The sequence below is a fragment of the Sander lucioperca genome, chromosome 1 (genome assembly GCF_008315115.2).
Source record: "Sander lucioperca isolate FBNREF2018 chromosome 1, SLUC_FBN_1.2, whole genome shotgun sequence".
Lineage (NCBI taxonomy): Eukaryota > Metazoa > Chordata > Actinopteri > Perciformes > Percidae > Sander > Sander lucioperca.
The window spans coordinates 36,337,031-36,360,907 of record NC_050173.1 but is presented as its reverse complement, the minus strand read 5'-3'; the positions used below and the strand labels follow the sequence as shown (position 1 = coordinate 36,360,907).

The 23,877-nt window shown below is 41.3% G+C and overlaps 1 protein-coding gene and 1 long non-coding RNA gene across 4 annotated transcripts; one reads left to right on the top strand and one right to left on the bottom strand.

The window, feature by feature from the left end:
• Positions 1 to 144: 144 nt before the first annotated feature.
• sh3rf2 (SH3 domain containing ring finger 2) lies at positions 145 to 16,696 on the bottom strand. 3 transcript variants are annotated; one of them, XM_031319549.2, is made up of 12 exons: positions 16,461 to 16,696; positions 15,686 to 16,133; positions 13,136 to 13,426; positions 11,531 to 11,626; positions 10,624 to 10,710; positions 10,059 to 10,454; positions 2,539 to 2,657; positions 2,184 to 2,354; positions 1,699 to 1,973; positions 1,300 to 1,604; positions 854 to 1,158; positions 145 to 736 (listed from the first exon to the last, which is right to left on the bottom strand). In XM_031319549.2, the coding sequence occupies exons 2-12, from the start codon at positions 16,064 to 16,066 to the stop codon at positions 556 to 558; spliced, it is 2,607 nt and encodes an 868-aa protein (XP_031175409.1). In that variant the 5' UTR covers positions 16,067 to 16,133; positions 16,461 to 16,696; the 3' UTR covers positions 145 to 555. The 3 variants fall into 3 exon arrangements, with proteins under 3 accessions (XP_031175409.1, XP_031175408.1, XP_031175410.1); XM_031319548.2 differs by having other exon boundaries at positions 15,686 to 16,128; XM_031319550.2 differs by lacking the exon at positions 10,624 to 10,710 and having other exon boundaries at positions 15,686 to 16,128; positions 16,461 to 16,695.
• LOC116064378 lies at positions 5,035 to 7,591 on the top strand. Its single transcript, XR_004108513.1, has 3 exons — positions 5,035 to 5,165; positions 6,512 to 6,517; positions 7,581 to 7,591. It is a non-coding gene; the product is annotated as an uncharacterized LOC116064378 (long non-coding RNA).
• Positions 16,697 to 23,877: the final 7,181 nt, after the last annotated feature.

Genomic DNA, 23,877 nt, shown 5'->3' with positions numbered 1-23,877 from the left:
TTGCTTACTTACATATCCTAATTTGCAGTTGAAATTACGAATGCAGAACTTTTGCATTTAATCTAGGATTTCGCCATTATGATAGTGTTGTTAGTTAAAAAAAAATATACTTTAAATCTGAAGTAAGACACCCAACTACCAACATTCTGGAAGTATAGTTTATTACCACATAAGCAGTACATATATTTTACCTCATCATTTCACTAAATATATTTAAATATAGTTTGTTTCTTTGTGGGTTATGACAAAGGCACTCACCAATGTGTGTAACATGGGTATCAAACAAGGAACAGTCATTAGGTGGGATTTTGTGCAAATCTTATAATAGTACATGTGTAACAAACATGCACATACGTTGAAGAACACACAATATGTCTCTGGAAAATTTAACCACACTCTCATACGCACTCAGGATCAAAATAAACAGCTCCTTCAAAGGATTGTCAATGGCAGTATTAACCTTGAACCTCAACACCTCAGCAGGTCAGTCAAGTCATTTGGCAGTTTGAACACATGGAATATAGTAATATACACTACTACAGTAGTACTACACAGTCAGCTGAGCCTCTCGAGGGCTTGAAGAACGATGCTGTGAAATAAGCCTGTCTGCCCACTGCTCTCCTGAGTAATTAGAACCCGTCCATCAGGTCGAGGTCTGTGGACGAGGACCAACTCTCCTTGAAGCAGACTAAGCTCTGAGTCTGTCTGGGCTAAATGTGTTGTCGTCACTCTGTGTCTGGAAAACAAAAACAAAAGATGCCATAGGTTTTTGTCCAGTCTGTCAAATCAAGCAGCCCTACTGATAATCAACGTGCTTTTTATTTTCAAGGACAAACAGACAAAGCCAACGTACCTGCTGGGGCTAAACTGAGCTGACACGGCTGATAGCGACGGCTGTGACAACATTGGTTTTTGCGGGTTAGAATTTAGATCTGAGGTGGCAGTTTCGTTGCCTTTTCTGAGAATAGGAGCTTTTCCTTCTTTGAGAATGATCCCCGGTCCGTCTCTTCCCAGCGTGAGCGATGGGGCCCACACTTCTAACGCAGGGGGGCCAGGGCGGGAGTTGGAGGGAACATGATTTCCTGACGACCAGGAGGAGGTCCGAGGTCTTGGAGGAGGGGAGTCTTCATCTGTGAAGAACCGCACTGACTTTGCCCGCTATGGGAGCAAAATATTTACCGTAAGGCACATGCAGAACAGTGATCATAAAAATAGTGTAAAAACAATGCACACAGAGTACTTAACTTCAGACAAATGCATGCTAATGCCTCTCGCAAGAAATCATCAGTATGACATTACCTTCTCTGTATTATTCTTGTGTGAGTCAGGTCTGACTAGAATAGAGTGAGGCCCATTGGGAGGCTGTCTGTCTTGCTGAAATGTTGCCACATGTGAAGCAGTGAAGTCCCTGTCCTTAAAGACTGCAGCAGCAGAGGGCACTGCTGGCTCAGTCATCCAGCCCCGTGGTTTGCCAGAGCTGGACAGGATGCTGCTGTATTTCTTTCTCTGCAGGGCAGGTGAGTAGCCGGACGCCTGAACTTGTGCAAAGTGCTGTGAGTTGGACAGGCCGTTCAGATTGGACGTATGGGAGAAATGGTTTGAGCCTGAAAAACATTTAATAGGCATTTATTGACAACATAGCAAACTCTCTAATTTAATAAACCAATTAGAAGGTAGATGTGGTTGTTTAGCACTCACCTCTATGAGGGTTAAAGACACGCCTTACAGTGTCCCAACCTTGTGAACCCCCATAAAGGGACGGTTTCCCAGCGCCAGTGGATGACATTGCATGCTGTGCTCCATTTGGCACAGATGGGACCTGTCCTGTTGAGTATATCGCTCCATCAGAGTTTACCCTATCAAGAGCAAGGACCACAGCAGGATTCTTAGCAGCTGTGGGTTTCTTTCCAGCCACTGTGTTGTACTGTGAGGACACATTAGCTGCTTTGGTCTCCAGAAGTCTGGCCGAGGTTCTGCAGTGAGGCAATGAGACACTTTAGTACATACTGAAGTACCTACTGAATATCACTGTTAAGTTTCTATGAACCAAACACCAGCCTCAGTGTTTTATTTCTGCTTTGTGATTCATTTAAATGTGTGCATGATGCCCACACTAAATTACTGTCCAAATCCAAATGTCATTTAGTTCCCGCTTTCTGCAGTCAGGGATCACAGCCTCTCACCTGAGCACAGGCGTAATGTAGTTGCTGGGCAGAATGCCCACTTTGCCTGTTCTGAGCGATAACCCACGCAGCCAGCCTTCTTTGAACTTTCCATACACTCCCACCATCTCTCCTTTCCTCAGCTCCAGCTCCTCAGGCCGTCGTGGTTTGTAGGAGTACAGGACGGCACACCTGAGGAGTCACACAGGGGGTTTGTATATGTTACTACCACATTTTGTACAATATATATTATATCCAGATTATGCTGCCTTTTTATGGGTATTTGAGTGTTTATTGTGTCTTTTTCTATTGATATCTTGCACCTTCGATCCAACATTATCATATAATCAATATAATGTCGAAAACAGTGACTCACACACTGATGGAGAGCTGCTGTGTGGAGTTTTTGCTGTCTGCAGAGGCAGAGGACATTTGGGGGTTTACCAGAGCCATAGCGATGTTGGGTGGAGTCTCACTGGTCATCTTCTTCTCACTCTGTAATGGATGGAAATCATTATATGGAATGCAAATGGTGATGCACTTATTATTTAATTACCATTATTTAAGAATTTCTTGTATTTCTGTTTGCAAACACGCTCGCCTCAAATTTCCCCTTTAAGGGACAAATAGAAAAAAAGTATTTTATATTAAATAATTTGGCACAGCCATGCTTTGAATGCTAATGTCAACATGATAACATGCTTATAATGCTACCATGTGGAGGTTTAGCAGGTATGTTTCCCATGATCACTGTCTTACTTTTACTTTGTATTAACATGTGGGACATTAATGCATGTACCAACATAAATGGCAATCCATCCAATAGTTGTAAAGATGTTTTACTAAAGCCCAAATTGTCAAACTGCTTGGGGCGCTAGCAGAAAAGTCAGGGGATCAGCAAAGTCATTAGCATTCAGCATCTCATAGTTGTTGAGATATTTCAGTCTGGACCAAAGCGGTGTAGTGACCAGAGATGTCTGTACTGAAAAGAAAGTAACTTCAAAAGATATTCACTTGATTTATCTAACACAGACTGCTGAAGCTTCATACAAACTTCAGATAAACTGAAAAATTTTAATGGCCAGTATGAAAGGGAGGAATGATTACAACAAGCAAAAACTATTTCAAAGGAAATATGTGTATTGTTTTAAGACAAAAAGTAAAACATCATTTCATTTTCATCATTTAATATGTTCCTTCCCATAATGTCGAACATGTCTCCAATAGGTGTCCAATTGGGTTGACATATAGTGACAGCCAAGGCCATAGCATATGATTAGATTGCGTCCTTTTCTTACTCATCAACTATTCAGCAACCCCTCGTGGTCTCAGGGGTTTCCTTTAATTTATCAACCGTCTGTATATTAGATATTAGTATATTAGATTAGTTGGATCAGCTTTTTAAATTCTCATTCATCAATACAGAAATGATGATGTATACATTTTACGTTTTCTAAAATACAGTAAAAGTAAATATGTAAATATATAAATATAAATATATATATATATATATATATATATATATATATATATATATATATATATATATATATATATATATATATATATATATAATGGCCTGGCAGACTTCTTTTGTATGTTATCTTCATAGATCCGAACTGCTCTTTTTAAAGCTGAGAAACTCACACAGATTGTTGTGTCTGACAGGTTTGAAGTCAGCGGTCTGTGAGTCAGGTCAGTGACTAGCAGGGAGTGACACTGAGGTGTGTCTCACAACCATTAACATCATAGTATGGAACTTAATCCCTAATTACTTAAGTGTCAAACTGAAATGGGCCTTTTAGTGAGATCTTCATTATTTACTTTGTATTTTCCCCTCTGTTCAAACACACTCCACACACATCATGTTTTCTTATATTGTTACAGAGAGGCAGAGATAACTTTACCCCTGCCTCTTATCTCCACAGTGACGTCTACAGAGTGTTGCTGCTATTTATAGCACTACCACTCAACCTATGCTTAAAGCATTAATGGTGGCCAGTAGGCCCGGGGTTCATTATATACAGCATGTGCCTGGATCCTGCAGCTATGCCACCATTAAGCTGCAATGCATTCACACTGTATCTCAAATAAGCACAAAAGAAGAATTAAGAGGCAGCCATTGCTATAAGCACAGCCTCACTTGTCAAAGGCAGTGTGCTATGAGGCAGAAGTAAAGCCAGATGAAGTTATGGTATAATGTCCATCAAACAGGAGAGTGGATGGATGAGCCTTACTGCCATCTAAAGTTGTTTTGTCTATGTGTCCTTTGTGACTTTCGTATGACATTTACACTAAAAGCAACTTCCTGTCCTTGCTGTGATTTCTCTGTGTCATGTTTTTTCGAGGGGAATCCGTGAAGGCAGGAGCAGCAGGATGGACATGCAGAAAGGCATCTCTACGTGCAATTAAGCACTTCTTTTACATCTTTTACCAGCAAAGCACTGTCATCTTTTTACATTGTTGTGCAATGCAACAAGACTATTTTGTTTATGCATTAAATTATTTACTTCTTTTCATAACTCTGTGTCCTTTTTCTATTCTTGGTTTGTGTTTTATCAGCTACTGCTTCAGTTATGCTGCAGTCACGCAATGGACAGGTGCAGTGACCCAGCAGTGGCGGTGGCTATATTTACATGGAGAGACTAATTCTGCTTTTGGTCATGCAGTGAATAAAGTCTTATTTTGTGTAAATGGTTGACATGCTCTTGCAGCCAGAATCAGGGTTGGGTTTCTATTAATTAATTCTATTAATTTCTATCATTTTACACGGGCTCAGGCCAGGCTCTGGCTTGCGCTCCAGGTTGCGCGGTAAATGAGCGGTCATGTGATGCGTTTCGATTAGCGTGTAAATGGATGCTAGATCCTTTTGTACAGTCGGACTGTAAACGGGTTCGGGCTTTTAAAAAGCTGTCAATCAAAATGTACTTGTCGGGCTCGGGCCGAATTCTGTCGGGCTCGGTCCTTTTCGGGCCAAACTTTTAAGGCCCAATTACAGCTCTAGTAGAAAGTATAGATAATTGCTGCAAAATGTAACAAAGTAAAAGTCAAAAGTATGCACTATTGATTGTACTTACAGTGAGGAAAATAAGTATTTGAACACCCTGCTATTTTGCAAGTTCTCCCACTTAGAAATCATGGAGGGGTCTGAAATTGTCATCGTAGGTGCATGTCCACTGTGTGAGACATAATCTAAAAAAGAAAATCCAGAAATCACAATATATGATTTTTTAACTATTTATTTGTATGATACAGCGGCAAATAAGTATTTGAACACCTGTCTATCAGCTAGAATTCTGACCCTCAAAGACCTGTTAGTCTGCCTTTAAAATGTCCACCTCCACTCCATTTATTATCCTAAATTAGATGCACCTGTTTGAGGACGTTAGCTGCATAAAGACACCTGTCCACCCCATACAATCAGTAAGAATCCAACTATTAACATGGCCAAGACCAAAGAGCTGTCCAAAGACACTAGAGACAAAATTGTACACCTCCACAAGGCTGGAAAGGGCTACGGGGAAATTGCCAAGCAGCTTGGTGAAAAAAGGTCCACTGTTGGAGCAATCATTAGAAAATGGAAGAAGCTAAACATGACTGTCCATCTCCCTCGGACTGGGGCTCCATGCAAGATCTCACCTCGTGGGGTCTCAGTGATCCTAAGAAAGGTGAGAAATCAGCCCAGAACTACACGGGAGGAGCTGGTCAATGACCTGAAAAGAGCTGGGACCACCGTTTCCAAGGTTACTGTTGGTAATACACTAAGACGTCATGGTTTGAAATCATGCATGGCACGGAAGGTTCCCCTGCTTAAACCAGCACATGTCAAGGCCCGTCTTAAGTTTGCCAATGACCATTTGGATGATCCAGAGGAGTCATGGGAGAAAGTCATGTGGTCAGATGAGACCAAAATAGAACTTTTTGGTCATAATTCCACTAACCGTGTTTGGAGGAAGAAGAATGATGAGTACCATCCCAAGAACACCATCCCTACTGTGAAGCATGGGGGTGGTAGCATCATGCTTTGGGGGTGTTTTTCTGCACATGGGACAGGGCGACTGCACTGTATTAAGGAGAGGATGACCGGGGCCATGTATTGCGAGATTTTGGGGAACAACCTCCTTCCCTCAGTTAGAGCATTGAAGATGGGTCGAGGCTGGGTCTTCCAACATGACAATGACCCGAAGCACACAGCCAGGATAACCAAGGAGTGGCTCTGTAAGAAGCATATCAAGGTTCTGGCGTGGCCTAGCCAGTCTCCAGACCTAAACCCAATAGAGAATCTTTGGAGGGAGCTCAAACTCCATGTTTCTCAGCGACAGCCCAGAAACCTGACTGATCTGGAGAAGATCTGTGTGGAGGAGTGGGCCAAAATCCCTCCTGCAGTGTGTGCATTGAAGATGGGTCGAGGCTGGGTCTTCCAACATGACAATGACCCGAAGCACACAGCCAGGATAACCAAGGAGTGGCTCTGTAAGAAGCATATCAAGGTTCTGGCGTGGCCTAGCCAGTCTCCAGACCTAAACCCAATAGAGAATCTTTGGAGGGAGCTCAAACTCCATGTTTCTCAGCGACAGCCCAGAAACCTGACTGATCTGGAGAAGATCTGTGTGGAGGAGTGGGCCAAAATCCCTCCTGCAGTGTGTGCAAACCTGGTGAAAAACTACAGGAAACGTTTGACCTCTGTAATTGCAAACAAAGGCTACTGTACCAAATATTAACATTGATTTTCTCAGGTGTTAAAATACTTATTTGCAGCTGTATCATACAAATAAATAGTTAAAAAAATCATACATTGTGATTTCTGGATTTTTTCTTTTTAGATTATGTCTCTCACAGTGGACATGCACCTACGATGACAATTTCAGACCCCTCCATGATTTCTAAGTGGGAGAACTTGCAAAATAGCAGGGTGTTCAAATACTTATTTTCCTCACTGTAAGTAAAGTACAGATACGTGAAAAATATACTTAAGTACAGTAACAAAGTATTTGTACTTCGTTACATTCCACCACTGCCTCCCGCCAGCAAGAACGGCAACAGCAACCTTTTGCCCCACATAACAAAAGTAGGGCAGGTTAATGAGAGGATTTCATAGTTATACTAGATATGTTATTCGTATTTATTCCTATGATTGTTTATTTTATAATGTCTAATATATTTATTTAATTCTGAACCCTTTGAGTCTCTGTAGATTTTGGTCATGCCAACTGATCGGCTGATGCACTGAAAGACACAGCGCATCAGCCGATGCCAGGTTCCTTAGTTTTAAGAACATAATTCCCCCTGCATATAAATACAACAAATGTCCACACCTATGGTCCAAACTCTGTATACAGAAATATAAAAAGGTCTAGTTTTCAATGATGCCCCCATTAGCAAAAAACTAAAACACCCTATAGTATCAGAAATCTGTAGCCACTATAACATTTTTGTTACCTGTTGTATCACAAAGACAGAGACAGCAATATTTAAAAAGATAAGCAGAAAAAAAGATAAGCAGATATATTTGGAAAACTCAACACTAGCTCATAATGTGTGTTAAAGTGTAAAAATTAAGACAAAAGTTTACTTTGCAAATGTAAAGAAAATGTGGGTTTGGACACAAAGGATAGCCAATACTGTTTCTGTGAGATGGACACAAAGTGAAAATGTGCCAGAATCAATTACTGACGTAAAGGCCCTGCACAGCCACAGACACAGGTGTTTTCAATTTCTTTAATTGACCGCTTACAAGTGGTCCAAAATGCTGCTAAACCTTTGACCAGGTCCTCTAAAAATGTTTTAGGTGGCACCAATCTCTATTTTTCTTGGTCATTGGTAATTTTTTCACATTTGTCAGGTTGTTTTGTATTGTGAAGCATTTTATGGTGTTCTGCACTTGAGAGGTGCTATATAAATAAACCTACTTACTTAATAATCAAATATCAAGATGATTGCTGAATTATTTTCTGTCCATCAACTAATAGTTTGTTCAACTCATCATTTCAAGTTGATTCTAGCCAACTGACAGGCTTCAAGGGGAACTAACTACAAATACGCTTTTTGTAACAATGATATCAGGTGTTTTGGTGTACCAAATATAATGTGGAATTGAACTTTTCTATGTTGCAATTGAAGATGTTTTTGCTTTTGGCTTGTATCCATTCTTAATATTTCTCTTACATAACCATGCCAATATTCAAACTAAAACACATCTTATCCTCCACAGTCAGTGGGAAGAAGCATCTCTCTGTGAAACAGTGTAGCCAGAGGTGAGAGTTGATGGGATGCAGCACTAAGAATAGCATGTGCTGGCTTGGTCAGTAGAGAGCTCAGACCCGGCTTTAGGGACAGAGCCCTCCGCTCCTTTAAAAAGGGTGCGTGGCTTGTCTGCTTTTACTGGCCCACTGATATGAGAGTGAGTGTTACCTGCTTAGTGAAGAGGAAGGAGTTTGAAGGCAGGGGAGAGAGGGGTCTGTTATGTAACTTCACCAGTGACTCATCATCATCAGCATGAGAGCGATAAGCAGACACACTGAGGGACTCTCCAAGCCTCCCACTCTCTTCATCTATCCCTCATTTTTCCTCCTCCTAGTTTCTACTTCTTGTGTTTTGCCTTTTTGCAGTTTGTTTCTCTTCCCAGCTCTATGCCATCTTTTTTTTCAGGATTTCCTCTCACATTTTCCTCGTTCTGTCTTATCTCTTCCCTTTTCCTGCTTTTTTTATCTTGTTCTCAAGTCGCCGCCAACTCCCTTACGCTCCCGATTTTTCTCCGACCTGCATGAGGTTTAGCATTTATATGCTCTGACATTTATAATTGCAGGGTAGAGCTGTGAAATTCAAACTGAATAGAAGGAAATCTTTATCTCAGGGGGCAGGGCACTTGGCAGCAGGTTACATATTAAATGTTGCAGAGGCTTTTATGTTGGCACTGCACTCAGACTGTAGCTGGCTATGACTTTATGCAGTATTCACAGTATCGTATTACATTGTTTCTAATGTAAATGAATGGCAATGTGTCCGACTGCACACATAAAAAAGTTAATATGAAATATATCCATGATATAAACTTGCTGCCATGCAATATAGACTGTATAAAATATGCAGCGGGTATTATGTTGGTGGCACGATAAGAGTTAGTAATTCATCCTGATAGCTTGAGAACGAAATGTTCCTTTATTATATAGGTTTAATTAATCTATGACAAAGGCAGCCCTAAAAGAGCCTCAAGAAACACTGAAAAAACTGAAAAAAATGTTTCAAGAGTCAGATTCAAGAGCATTTAAGACTTTGTCACACACACTCTTCTTGTGAGTAATATAGACGACATGATAGTGTCCATTTTTCACTAGCATTGTGCTTCCTATTCCTATAAGTTAATAGACTGAGCTTTTAGACATAAGACAATTATACAACTTCCCTTAAGTACTATATTTCCCTGAGCTGAAGAAAGACAAAGGACACACACCCTGTTATACTTCTATTTATCTATAAGGGGAAACCCTGGTTTATATCCCAGGACTCTTGATTAAAGACCTTTCAAAGTTTCTGTCCACTCACCTCCAGTCCTCACTCCTTTTCCACATGTGTTGTCTTAATGGGAGCCACTTAATCATGTAGCAGCTAACATAAGGGCGATACTTCTCTCTCATTCATTCCTGAAGCTTAGTGTCATGGTTCCCTGAGGACAACTTGATCCCTTAGTGCTTCAAATAAAGAAATCTATTACCTCACAGAAAACCCTCATGCCTTTTGCCAACCACATGCTTTCTGTTAAAACAAATCACTGCAAACAAAACAAAGCCAAACACCGTTTAGCTCAAAGATGATGAGAAAGTGAAATCTGATAAAACTAAGAAGCTTCTCACATCACTATAGCATGCATAAAGGCAGATATGTTGGCATATGACTCACCTGTAACAGGTGTCTGTGTGTAGTGTCAGAGTGGCGTCGAATTCGCTGAGAGTTCACTCTAGATGGATGAGAGTGGCCCCGGGCAGCAAGAGACACAGAGCTGTGGTGTGGCTGACCCTGACGGTCGAAGCTGTTGAAGGTGCTGATATTGGTTGTCTCTCCTTTGGTAGTCGGATAAAAGTTGATGCTGCTGGCTGCGGGCTGTTTCCGCTGGTTGGAGAGGGGCAAAGCATTGATCATGGGTGTCTTTGCTGGGACTTGAAGGACTCGGTAATGGGTGGTCCTATTGGATACGTCAGTGGTCTTGTCTTTGCCCCCACTCCCAGTCCGAGTCAATTCTGAGTCACTCTTCCTCCGATTCTTTCCCTCTAGCAGTTTGGCAGCTACTGGGTTTGGCTGAAAGAGATGAACACATTAAGAGAAACCACAGTGAAAATCCTAACACAGAGAATAGTCAATCCTCAGTCAACTCTCTCCTACCTGCTACTAGCGCCTGTGAACCTCTGCTCCTGCTGATCAGCGAAACGGCTGTCTAAATACACCCACTTATCACTACTCCACTCACCCTTACAACTTGTTGGACATGCAGGCAGACAGGAGCATAAGTACCAGTCAATAAGCTAGGAAGGGTTGACTGGTGCTGAGAGAGATGCTGCACAGACAGGCAGACAAACAGACATGGCAAGGTTAATGCTTTCACTCCCCACAGTGATGTGCTGTTATGTCACCCAAGCAGGGAAAGCATTACTGTGTTCTCACGCCTGGCTGCACGACACGAGAAGAGAAGTCTCAGAGAGAGGAGAGGGGAGGAGAAAAGAGGAGGATGAAAGAATAGAGTACAGAAGTAGAAAAAGATGAAGAGCACAACTGAGGCGGGGCTTTAGGAGAAGAAATGGGTGGACAGGAGACGAAAGGAGGGGGAGAGGACTAATAGGAGTGGAAGAGAAACAAAATATTAGAAAAAAACTAAAGCAAAACAGATGACAAGTGAGGGAAGTAAACAAGAACTGAATGAGGCACCAAATTAACCCCATTGTAGGAACAAATACAATTCCCCCCGGCACGGATGAAGTTAATTCCTGGAGGCAGAAAGTACGGAGGAAAACAAATGACAGTCAGGTAGCTAAGCAAGCGCTGCCAACCTGAGTAAGCCACATAGTCACACACTAATGAGCAGCTGCAAACACAGCACGGCTTCACAGATTAGCACTCTGCCTCAGCACTTTGCAGCGCAGAAGTGACATTTATGGATGAATCAAAGATTTGAATGAAAGTCAAGGTAGCACCCTGGCAGTGACCTGGAATTAATGACATCCAGCGATGACATCTATGGTTTAATTCATTACAAGAGCTACACCATCAGACCAAAGTGCCAAACAGCAGGTGTCAACCTTGATCACGCTGAAAAGGCCACGACCCACATTCAAACAATGATGGAAGGATAAAGAAACTGAGTACTAAGAAGAACTCACCTCTGTAAACTGCAGAGGGAAAATTCCAATTTTCTCACCAAGCTTGGCTTCAATCCAGTGTTCATCCACCCGTCGGATGACAGTAAGGATGTCTCCCTGTAAACCAGAAATAACTGACTTAGAGAAAGTGTTAAAAATGTGAGAGGCAGAGAAACCGCTGGAAGAAAAAAAAAACAGGATGCCAGGTGCTTATAACAGAGTGTGCTCGCCCTGGAGACTGAGCACTCAGCTCAGAAACTCTCCAAGCTCTACATTTCTCGGGAAGCATGTGACATCAACTGCCTTTGTGTCTGCCGGCCCAGTCCTTTCTGCGGCCAGCCTCGCTCTCAAAACCATTTGACCATCTGCATTAAAACTGGAAAAAAAAGCAAAGCTGAGCGCAAGTGTGCTTTAATGGAGAGCATACAAGTACTGAGGCCCTTATGTAACTGCCTCAGAAATCTTTCAGGGTTAGTAACAACCACTGCAGCAGAGGTCTGAGCATCCAGCTCCACAAGTCTCTCAAAGCCGTGAAAAGAAGAAAAAGCATTGATATTAACCAGGGAAATCAAGCTAATTTTAGAATCCATGAACCTGTAGAAAGTAAATATTTTAGAGCTGCAAAGATTAGTCATTTTAAAGCTGAAATGGCAAAACCTTTCTGGTTCCAGTTTCACACATGTGAATAGTTTCTGATTTTCTTACACTGTAAATTGAATATTTCCAGGTCTTGGACCATTGAAGACTTTACATTTGCTCACTTATAAACCCAACGACTGCTTATAGTCCAAACGAATAACCGAGAAAATAATCGGCAGAATATAAAAAATTTGGTATTTTTTCTCCATACATGACTGAAATGATGTATCACTTGACATTTTAGCACGAGGATACAATTAGCACCAGCTAATGGTTTAGCAGAAATAGTTAGCCAGACCCTTATGCATCCCATCTTAAGGGGATACTTTCCCTTGATCTTAAAAATATATATTGCTGATTTAAATCCAGCTATGTGTTATCTTTTGTTTATGATTAACATTTTTATTTTATTTATTTTATTATTATTTATTAATATTTTATATTTCATTTATTACCCCCACCAGAAAAAACAAAACAAAAAAAGATGACACATTAACTACAATATTCAAGAAGCTCTGCGTTATCATTATGTGGACAGTACCTTTGAACGCCAGACATCCAGCAGATCTGGGCAGACCTCCCCTACTCTGCTAGGTGGCGGGCTCCATGCACTGGCGCCACAGAGGGAGGCCAAACACTGTTCATGTAAACACACTGCCCACACTGCTATGACATAGAGCTGGATTTATATCAGCAAAATACCTCTTTTCAATTTAGTTAGTAGATGATGGCCTAAACAACAGCACCACTCATTACATATAGTATAACTAATGTGAAATAGCACATTTGCTCTTTTGCCCTGAAGGTTAATGCATTATTATTCCCTGAAGGTTAAAGTTAAGTGTAATCATTATTTTGTGCGCGTTAATTAAAAAGTAGAAAACCCTGCGAGTATTTTAAAAGATCAAGAATACACATACACCACTGAACCCCATAAAAGTAAGAATGTTTTCCTGCTGTGTCAAGTCAGTAGTTTGAGAGTCAGACCTTGAGGAAGCTGAGACAATATTTACTGTCTTCCAGATTCCTCTCTTCGGGGTTAAAGTCATGCAGCGCCCTGCAGAGAGCCGGAGGTTGGGACTGCTGGAGGGGCTGTGGCATCTGGCTGACGGCCTGCAGCGTACTGGCAGTGACGGATGCACTGCTACTGTCACCGGTGTTTCCATGGTTCCAGCTCTCATCCACTTTGTGTTTTGGGGTGATCCCGTTACCAGGCGCGAGGACCGGCTCTTCTGACGAATCACCTTGTTGGTTTCGCATGAAAGCTCTGAGAGCAAGCTGAAGAACAGACAAAAAACATCACATATCAGCTACTGGATTTTTAAATGAAGTGGTGAATTTATTTAACATGATGATATACTTTTATGAAGCTGGTGACATCAATAAAGATGTTGGGGGTGTAAAGGCCCTCTAGGCTGCACTCTCTTTGGAAGATAAAAAATATTGTGACTGAGTTGCAAATCACACACACATATGTACTGCAGCTGCCCTGCAAAGTAGGAATTGTTGCATGCAGCATGCATATAATCTTCAAATGATAACACAGATTTTAAAAAAAAAACACCTACATCCATATATTTTTCCTTCTTAGTGTTAGGCCAAGCTTACTTTTTTATCAGGTTCCTCCTCGTAAATGTATCTAAAGACCACATGTTGTTGTTGCTTTTGAGATAAGCACACTGAAATGAACTGTTGTGATACGTGGCCTTAGTGAAAGCATGATGGTGGAGGACATTACAGTACACAACATTGTTTTACACTGGAGGTTTCTGAAGTACGCGTTTAAACTGCAGAATGATCACAAACTCACCCTTATGAACTTGGCTGCACTTTTTAAACTGTGGCTGAACTCAAGCTACGGATTAAAATGCTCTTAAACTCTTAAATGCTCGGAGCAGTTCATGCACAGGACTATAAAGAAGACGGTTTCTCATCACCTCAGAGAATAACATCAGCATCAAATGAAAACTGTGTAATGATTTACTGACTGTGTAGTAGTAGCTTTATGATCCTCCGATCTCTGTTGGGTTTAAATGAAATGACAGTGCAGGATGTTTTGCACAGATCTGCTTTATACAGATAAATGAATTTTAAAAATGCACCAAAAAAAGTCTTATTTTATCATTTATCCATACATACCTTAAGTTTTCTGACAATAATATACACCTGTAAAATAGTATTACTAAACAACAATAATACGCATTGGGCATGGTGTGATTCCATTTAAGTTATCAAATCATTACTCCGATGACAAATAAATTGAAATCTATTAATCGGTGAGCAATCTACTACAATCTGTGAGTCCCTTATGTTATAGGTGTTACAATTTGGTTTCTCTTGGTCATTTGTTTAGTCCTGTCCTCCTTTAGTTAACTTTTGATCATCAACACACTAATTTCTTCCATTACATTCGTTTCGTTTCGTCATATTTGGAAAACCCCCTACTGTATGGTCTTCCTACACCTATTGCCCTGTATAGTAGGTGTTAAGTTATAATAGAGCTCTTCTCATTTGGGTCGTGTCTGAGGACAAAGAAAAGACTATTGTGGTTTCCTTTGTTCTCTATGATGTGTCTTAAATGTGCCTGAAGAGTGATGATAGATACTATTTATACAGGTTTGATTTGATCTCATCACATCACTTTAGGTCCAGAGGAACACTAACTTACACTTCATCAGAGGAAACATTTTGGTAGGTCAGATCACACTCCAGCTCTTATGCACCACGTCATACAGTGAACAATGCTGTTCAAGTTTGGTGAACACACAGCGGTGAGTAAGTAATTCAATAGGTCAGAGATGAGACACGTTCCGATTCCACAAAGTGCAAAAGAATACATCAATGAGACATCATAGGGCTGGGCGAAAAGACAATAAATACCATGCGGAAATATACGTTTCTCAACCTTCAGAGATTTCACCACAATGTCTATACTTATCTCTTTATGCATGGGATTACTAGGACATTGTGGACAATGTTGCAAATCAATGAGCAGGATTGCTTAATGGCAATATTGGATTTTTTTTTAATTACTTTTTGCATCAATGTAATAAAACACTTTGATTTGTCTGGTATTTAATTTACTGGATTAGCCAAAAACAGATATTCATATCTAGTGATGTCATCCATTAAAGGTTTCTCAATTGATTTTCCAGAAATTTCTCACTATAACAATATACAGTATATCAATATTGTGATGGAAGATTACTGTACACATATACACTGTGGGATACCCAAGGAGGCCATGTTTAAAATCCAAAGTAAGGAAGAACAAATGCATTCAAAATCTAAAAAATATTGGGCTTTGAAAAATGGTCAGCATTCATGTAGGCATACTGTTTGAATAACAATTGTTTTAATCCTTGTTTTAAATAGGCTTAACCAAGTCACAAACACTGGTATTTTTGGTAATCACTGAGGCAGCAACTTATTCTTTGTTGTTGTTTGCTAAAATTGTCACCCAAAGTAGAGACAAAGTTGTTCTAGGTTATATTTCTTATAGATATGCAGAGGATTAGGCCGGGCTCGTGCACTGACCTCATTGTGCCCTTGCTTCTCTCTGTGTTGACTCTCCTGCTGCTCCTGCTGCTGCTGCTGCTGACCCTCCCTAACTCTTAAGCCTCCCTTGACCAAGGGCACTACGTAACGGGCTCTCTGTCTGTCCCTGCTGGGCCCCTGTGAGCCCTGGAGCCCCTCCAGGAGCTGCACTAGCATGAAGTTAGCAGGAAGCTCCTCCACCGTCCTGGCCGGTACAGGAGTGCGACACTCTGGGCAGAGCAGCTGGGAGTGTGCTATCTCCTGCATCTGCAGGCAGGACATACAAAAAGTGTGCTGGCAGGGCAGGACCTTGGCTGACACATCCAGTGGCTCAAAACACAGAGGACATTCCAGCAAGGCACTTAGAGCCAGCTCCTCCATTTTAAAAGAGCCACCTCTCTTTGGGACTAGGGCTCCTGCTGCATCTGACACACTGTAATCCACTATACTGAGAGAGAAAAGAATGAGAAGCTAGTTAATGTCAGAAGGTATTGTCAGAAATTTTACAATGAATGAGTTACAACATTACTGAACAAAGGCGTCCTCAACTGTATAACAGTCAATCATACTGTAAGATACTAGCCTACCATAAAAATGGTTTGATAAGGTGAAATTACTAAGCTAATACGCTTTGTAGTAAACACTACGCTGCTTGCTTACAGGTGTTAGCACACCTGGCTGCACAGGTAAGACAGCAACAGGAACTATCCGCAGAAGACGAACTATTCCCATATTTGCCTCAATAACACAGAGTACAGAAACATGAAGTACTTACACATGTATCTGCTGACTGCCACAGTATAATGCCGCACAGTCAGGTTAGGAAATGCGTAACTTTTTCACCGCTGTCGCCATGACGCAGTGCGCTGAGGACGCCACAGTACGACGCAGGACGGGCGTGTGAGCTTACGTTTACCGACACAATGTATGACGACACGAATTCCACCTGAGAAAATTAGACTTAAAAGAAACTGTTAACGAGGTCTCAACCGCAACCAGACTGCTTCATCGGGAACTGTATCAGATTTCACTGTCATGTCCGACTCAGTTAACCCTTCACAGCTGATCAGCTCTTAAATTTACAATATCATTAACTTAAATGACAGGACAATTTGGCAATGTGATAAAAAATATACATCATGGTAACATTGTCAACATATGTCACGACAACAGTTTAGGAATTGCTAAACTAGCGTTTAAAATGGGATTAATTAAAAAAAAAAAGTTATATTACACGAAGTAGGCTAAATAACTAAATTATTCAGTCTTATAATGGTTTAGGGATATTTATATCTCCTTATTTCTATAATTGTTCTGTGAGTAGGCTACCACTTTTATTGATTAAAATGTGTAGAAAAAGGGGTGAAAAAGCAGAGCAGTGTTTACGGCACTGCCATGTGGCATGGTCTCCCTCTGCTGGTGCATTCACTGACCAGCTCTGCAGTTCACAGGCACAGTCCACATCAGTTCTGAGCAAAAGAAAATCAAATAAACCTGAAGCATTGGGGCATTGCGGTCATTACATATAATATTCTTTGCTGGACATGCAAAGCAGTCACAGTTCTTGCTGAAGATGATAATGATGGTGCACTGGTTTTATCCATTTGTTTTTTAATCATTGTTGGGATTTCATTTACACAGTCCCAAATCCCACATTCCCTTTCTGGCATCCCAGGACTAAATAATTCATCCATATTGGCTATGTACCGAAAGTTCAGGACATCTGTTTGAATTTTTTAAACAAGCATGAATCTTTCATCTCTTTCTTCACGTCAGCAGTACTCGGGGAATTCTAAAAATGTGCATACGGCTTTTACAGAGAGAGTGAGAGCAACAGAGAGAGAGAGAGAGAGAGAGAGAGAGAGAGAGAGAGAGAGAGAGAGAGAGAGAGAGAGAGAGAGAGAGAGAGAGAGAGAGAGATTAGCCATGAGTTATTTAGTTCCTATCAATGTTGATACAGGCCTTTCCTCTTAAGCCTCTCACAGTTTAATGGCTCTGGCAGAGAAAAGGGGAGCCTAAACAGAACCTGATTTTAGTTCATGTCTGGGAAATGTTTTTTTTCTGGATTGGAAGTTATATTATTGATGACTGTAGTGCTTCCATCTGTGAGTGATGAATCTTCTGTCATCCAATCAAAGATGCAGAGGAGGGATGCACAGAGGAAGTCAGTGCGTAAGTGCTTAACATCTTCCCACAGCCCCGACGGTCAGTCTGACCTCCACTGAGGAGCCTCCGATGTTGAGGGATGATGGTCCATGTTTGATGGTTCTGATACACAGTCTATCTGATGAAGAGAGAAGGGTCTCCCCAGGGATTGCTCTGAGCTCGGTGTGCTATCTCTCAGAATATCATGGCTCGTCACAAACTGCTTCTCCAGCTTTCATGTTTTATTGAAATAATCTGAGAGTGCTGCTTACTCTTTGAATGTGATCTGTCTCAGCATTGCCTTTCCCCCTTTTTTGGGTCTCTTTCCCTCTATGTATGGGGCTGTGTTTGCTCATTTGACTATATGCGCAGATTTGCTTTAAAGTGGTTGAGGATGTGTTTCCGCAGTTTCATTTGAACAAGGTGTCAGTCAAAATGCATAATCATTGTGCAGCAGTTTGATGAGGATTAACCACAAATTGAACAGCACTTTAGGTGTATCAAAGCCACGTAATTAACTTCTCTCTTTCAGAGGGAACTAATCCTTCACCCAAAACTTAGTTGCAGCAGTTCCCAGGTACTGATTACGTGACTTATTGTTGTTGTTTGTCTTTCTTTTCTGAAAGATGTGTTGAGCGTCAATTAAAGCCAACTTTCTCTCACAAAGTGAGAGAAAGGTGAGGTGGGGCCTTGTGTGTTTTTGTGTTTGGAGGAAACTCCAGTCAAACTGGTTCAACAGGAACATCTGCAGTTTACTGGATAACCGTGTGTATGAATGTACAGACGCCTGACCTTTTATGCAAGTAAGGTGTCCACTCCCATTGTCTGACAAAGTCCAGCTGACAAAAGAGTGGTATGTTAATGGCCTGCAGTGTGTTGTCACTCAAGGTCAACTGATTCAGTCATGACTGGCTGAAAGCCTTTTAAATGTAATTTAGGACAAAAATGTATCCAGAGCAGCAGGCAGCCTCCACCAGATGCTGTCATTAACATCCATCCATAAAGCAACTTTGCGATTCTTCCACCCACAGTTTGTTCTGCCTGAGCCTCCTCTGCCAGCACATTGAAACCTATAAATATTTCATGTTTGATAAATAAATGAAACAACCTCTTTTCTTACTCCTGGGTAGCACACTAAGTTGCTCCCCTACCTACCTATGGAGGAGCTTATTATCGCAGTTCTGACATTGTTTCAGTCATTTTCTGAATGAGGTTTGGCTCAGGGACATTTTCATTCATTTTTTAAATATGCACCAGATGCATCCGTTCTGTTGGTAACAACACAAATGCTTTTTTTTTTCAATAGTAGGTGTTCCTGTTTAGTTTGGAGACATTATGGGGATATATTTTAAGATTTCCTAAAGCATTTCATGAATTAAATATTTTGTAACCATAACATTGTCTCAGTGTTTCTTTATGAAAATAAATATGCTATTTTCTCATTTCTCTGCAGCCTACAAAATAAACTACATGCATTTCTCCTTTTCCAGAAGACACCAGAGTGACATCTCAGCCCATCATGCCATTGTGACCTCCTTTGACTGCACTCTCAGCCTGTTGTGTCCCTACTGTTGTGTCCCTTACTGTAGATAGTATAGGCCCATAGGGCCTATACTATCTACAGCTGTCTTACTTGTCAGACTGCAGGCAGTGCACATCAGCAGCACTCATGTGACTTTATGCTAGACCTCACCTTTGTGTTCATGTGTAGAAGTAACTCAACTAAAAACACAACCTGAGGGAAGCAGTGCTGAGGGGCGGGCCCTCAGCTTTGAGCTGAAACACCTGAGCCAGTGTCAAGTTTAAGCTTTTCTGTTGCAGGAACAATAGTGCCAAAGTCTTTTGGTGTGCAAATGCTCTAGCAGCTGTTTGAGTTGGAGATGTGCATGAGGGAAACTAAAAATAGGAATGCACACCTCTGAGCCAGCTGCCTCTTCACTGCCTTTGGGACTGCCTTTGCGTCTCCCCTCTCTCCTCTTTCAGGCCTCTTGCTCTCCTCCCTCTCGCAGAGGGGCTGTAACCCCTCTCTCTCTTTTTTCTACTTTCTTAGTCCCTGAATCAGGCCTTGTGTGTCTGGCCAGTCCTGTGCTGGCATGAAAGACCTGCAACAGGACACTGCTTCCCCTCACTATGGTCCATTATCCAACCTGATGGGAAACTAGAACACTGTGGCGCAGTCTATACATGTGAAGTCGCTCTCCCATGAGTCTTGCATCCAATTATTTGAGAAGCGCACAGAAGTTTATATTTATTCCAAATGAAGAAGATATGTTGGTAAAAAAGCTTATTAATATAAAAAAGTGCGTTTGAAGCCATATCTTTGTACTCTTTTCCTGCTTTATAATAGGATGGCCCAATCTCAACAGACATCTGATATCTGACAATGGTCATTTTGGCATTGTCTATTTATATATATTGTTTTGGCACAACAGTGTAAAAGAAAAAAAGACTAGTGTTCCTCTGTTGTTCAAAAACTACTCACCATTGCCGCATTAAATTGGTGACATGTCCATTCCAACCATATCAATTTATATTCAATACCAACCTTTAAAACTTAAAGTGCGTGTTTTTTGCAATATGCATGGCATGGTTATGGTATGGTTAGGGTTAGCAACTACAACACTTGGTTAAGGTTATTCTGATTAAACTCCAGTCTCCTTCATGCGACCAGATCCTTCCTTTCGCATCAGGGCACACTACTTCCTGCATTGGTACTGAATGTTGGCATTAGATGTACATTTTTAGGTGCAGAATTGTCCAATGTGGACATAATTTGCTGTAGTATATTTTCATAGGCACCAAATGTGTATTAATCCTCGCTGAAAATAGTCCCCAGCAAATACACTTTTTTTTGTTTGATTAACGTTTGCTAAAACCTACAATACCCAGCTGTTTAAGAAATTACACTATAAAAAGAATTAAAACTATACATGTGTGACCCATTTTTAATGATTTATGTCAAGAGGAACAAATGGGCTTGGGACTCTGCAACACTCTTTGTTGGTGTTGTCTTTTAGGTCGAACAACACACCAAAAAGCTTTTGTACTTGTAATTCAGCAAAGCATCAATTCAAAGGTGAAGCAGCATTGAAGACAAAGATTTGGCTCTTTTCCATTAAGGACAAAAATCAAGCAGGCCTGTAAGCATGTATGCTGCATGGCCTATGAATAAGAAAGTAGCCTCTTTTTATCGTCCCTCCAGACTCTGTGAACAGGCAAATTCTCTTTCACAAAGTAAACACAGTAACATGATTATTATGGCCTGCTGTATGTGTGCGGATGATGAAAGTAATTCACTGATGAAATGACTGGCCAAGTTTATTTCACTCATCTCCTGTGGAACAAACCCCCTCAGTCACCCTTTGATGTGTGCCTATGTGTGTCTAATTCCCATTCAGTAGGCAGATACATGTGTCACACTGTTTGCTTGGTATCAATTTTGGAGAAAAGACTGGGAGCATTCAAAAGAAGTTATGCAACCTCTTCCTTTCTCTTTCTGTCTCGTCGTTATTCAAGCATGTCCATTACAGAAACACATCTGTGATACAGCACTCCAACTAAATTATTACTCAGGACATTACCTGTTAGGCCAACCTACATTGGGTGATTGGAAAAATTGTGCAAGAAAAGGTTAATATATATGTGAAAATATAAGCTGAAAAGATTAAAATACTAGTAAAGTTCTTCTGTCAGTTAAGCATCACTATCCTGTGACATTCTTCGATAGACAGTGGATGCGGTCATGGCAGTGATGAAAAGTGTGTCAGAAGTGATTAAGGTGAATGCCATCTAGATCACAACTCTTGTTAAACCGGATATAATCTGTATTGCGCACAAAACTGAGAAATGTCACCAGTCCCTTGGAGGAGCTTTTGGATATGCTCCAGGCTCACACACACACACACACACACACACACACACACACACACACACACACACACACACACAGACAAACCGACACAGCAGCAGTAACTGAATACTGTTTTGTCATACTCACTTTCTATGATGATTTGAGTGTTTTAGTACGGAGCCCCCCTGGTCCCACTTTGTAAAAAAAAATTAATTATAACTATCTCGTGGCCTCAAGATAGTATCTTGTGGCCTCGAGATAGTAACTCTTGGCCTCGAGATACGTATCTCGTGGCCTCAAGATAGTATCTCGTGGCCTCAAGATAGTATCTCGTGGCCTCAAGATAGTAACTCGTGGCCTCAAGATAGTATCTCGTGGCCTCAAGATAGTATCTCGTGGCCTCGAGATAGTAACTCGTGGCCTCGAGATAGTATCTTGTGGCCTCGAGATAGTATCTCGTGGCCTCGAGATACGTATCTCGTGGCCTCAAGATAAGTGTATATAAAAGGAGAATGCACAATGGAGCAGCTTTTCTCCCCAAAGCAGAGAGTGCAGAGAGTTTCTCCTAAAACCCAACTTCCGCCATCCCGTTATTGTGGCGCGTCCCCAGCGGGCTGCCTTGCGGCCGCCTCCCAGCTTACAGAGCATAATTTTCGGCCGTTTCCCAGCCGTCTCCCGGCGTCCTTTCCCCCGAGAAAATAACGTGACATTTACACGAACTGCCGTGAGACTGCATATCCATAGTCCTTTATAATTCTTCTTCATATTTTATAGCCTATATTTATACTTTTTACATGTATATACTTGTTTATTTACCAACTTCTATTATTATTTATATTCCTTTAAATGTCTTGATGCACTCTCTGCTTTGGGGAGAAAAGCTGCTCCATTGTGCATTCTCCTTTTATATACACTTATCTTGAGGCCACAAGTTACTATCTTGAGGCCACAAGTTACTATCTTGAGGCCACGAGATACTATCTTGAGGCCACAAGATAGTATCTTGAGGCCACGAGTTACTATCTTGAGACCACGAGATACTATCTTGAGGCCACAAGATAGTATCTTGAGGCCACGAGTTACTATCTTGAGGCCACAAGTTACTATCTTGAGGCCACGAGATACTATCTTGAGGCCACAAGATAGTATCTTGAGGCCACGAGTTACTATCTTGAGACCACGAGATACTATCTTGAGGCCACAAGATAGTATCTTGAGGCCACGAGTTACTATCTTGAGACCACGAGATACTATCTTGAGGCCACGAGTTACTATCTTGAGGCCACAAGATAGTATCTTGAGGCCACGAGTTACTATCTTGAGACCACGAGATACTATCTTGAGGCTACAAGATAGTATCTTGAGGCCACGAGTTACTATCTTGAGACCACGAGATACTATCTTGAGGCCACGAGTTACTATCTTGAGGCCATGAGTTACTATCTTGAGACCACGAGATACTATCTTGAGGCCACGAGATACTATCTTGAGGCCACGAGATACTATCTTGAGGCCACGAGATAGTTATAATTAATTTTTTTTTTACAAAGTGGGACCAGGGGGACTCCGTATTGTAGCAACACTTCTGCAAAGTATATCTAGCACAAGACTGAAACATGGATTTCTAAATACTCCATCTGTTTTTTTTCATAAGGAAGATCCTGTGGAATAAGGTGTTCTTTGTCCTGTATGTAAGTCTCGTCTCTATTTCTTCGAGGATCTCTGATCCTGCTTGGCCAGGTCTGTAGTCTCCTTTATCTAAAGTTAATCACTCAGCAGACCTGTCCCTGACTCATGGCTGGCACCCAAACTGTGGATTTATTACACACACACACACACACACACACACACACACACACACTCATGCAGGGCAGCTCATTCACCCAGCGCCTGCACCCCATCCTTAACACACTTGACTTTCCTCCTCTCTCACCTTGACTTCACTTTCTTGAGCCCGACCACTTGTAACTTTAAAAAGTGACTGTCTGTCTGTCTGAGGCATTAAAACAAAGGATAGACAGAGCTGTACTACAGATTTACAGTAATCACTGTTACTTTTGAGGCTTTGGTTCAGCTTTGTAAGAAGCTTGTAGGTTCAAACCACACGAGTAAGCTCTTTGATTGTGCGATACACTGTGACAGACCTCGTCTTCATGAGGGTGACTAATTACCAGTGCCCTAATTTGGAAATCAGTCA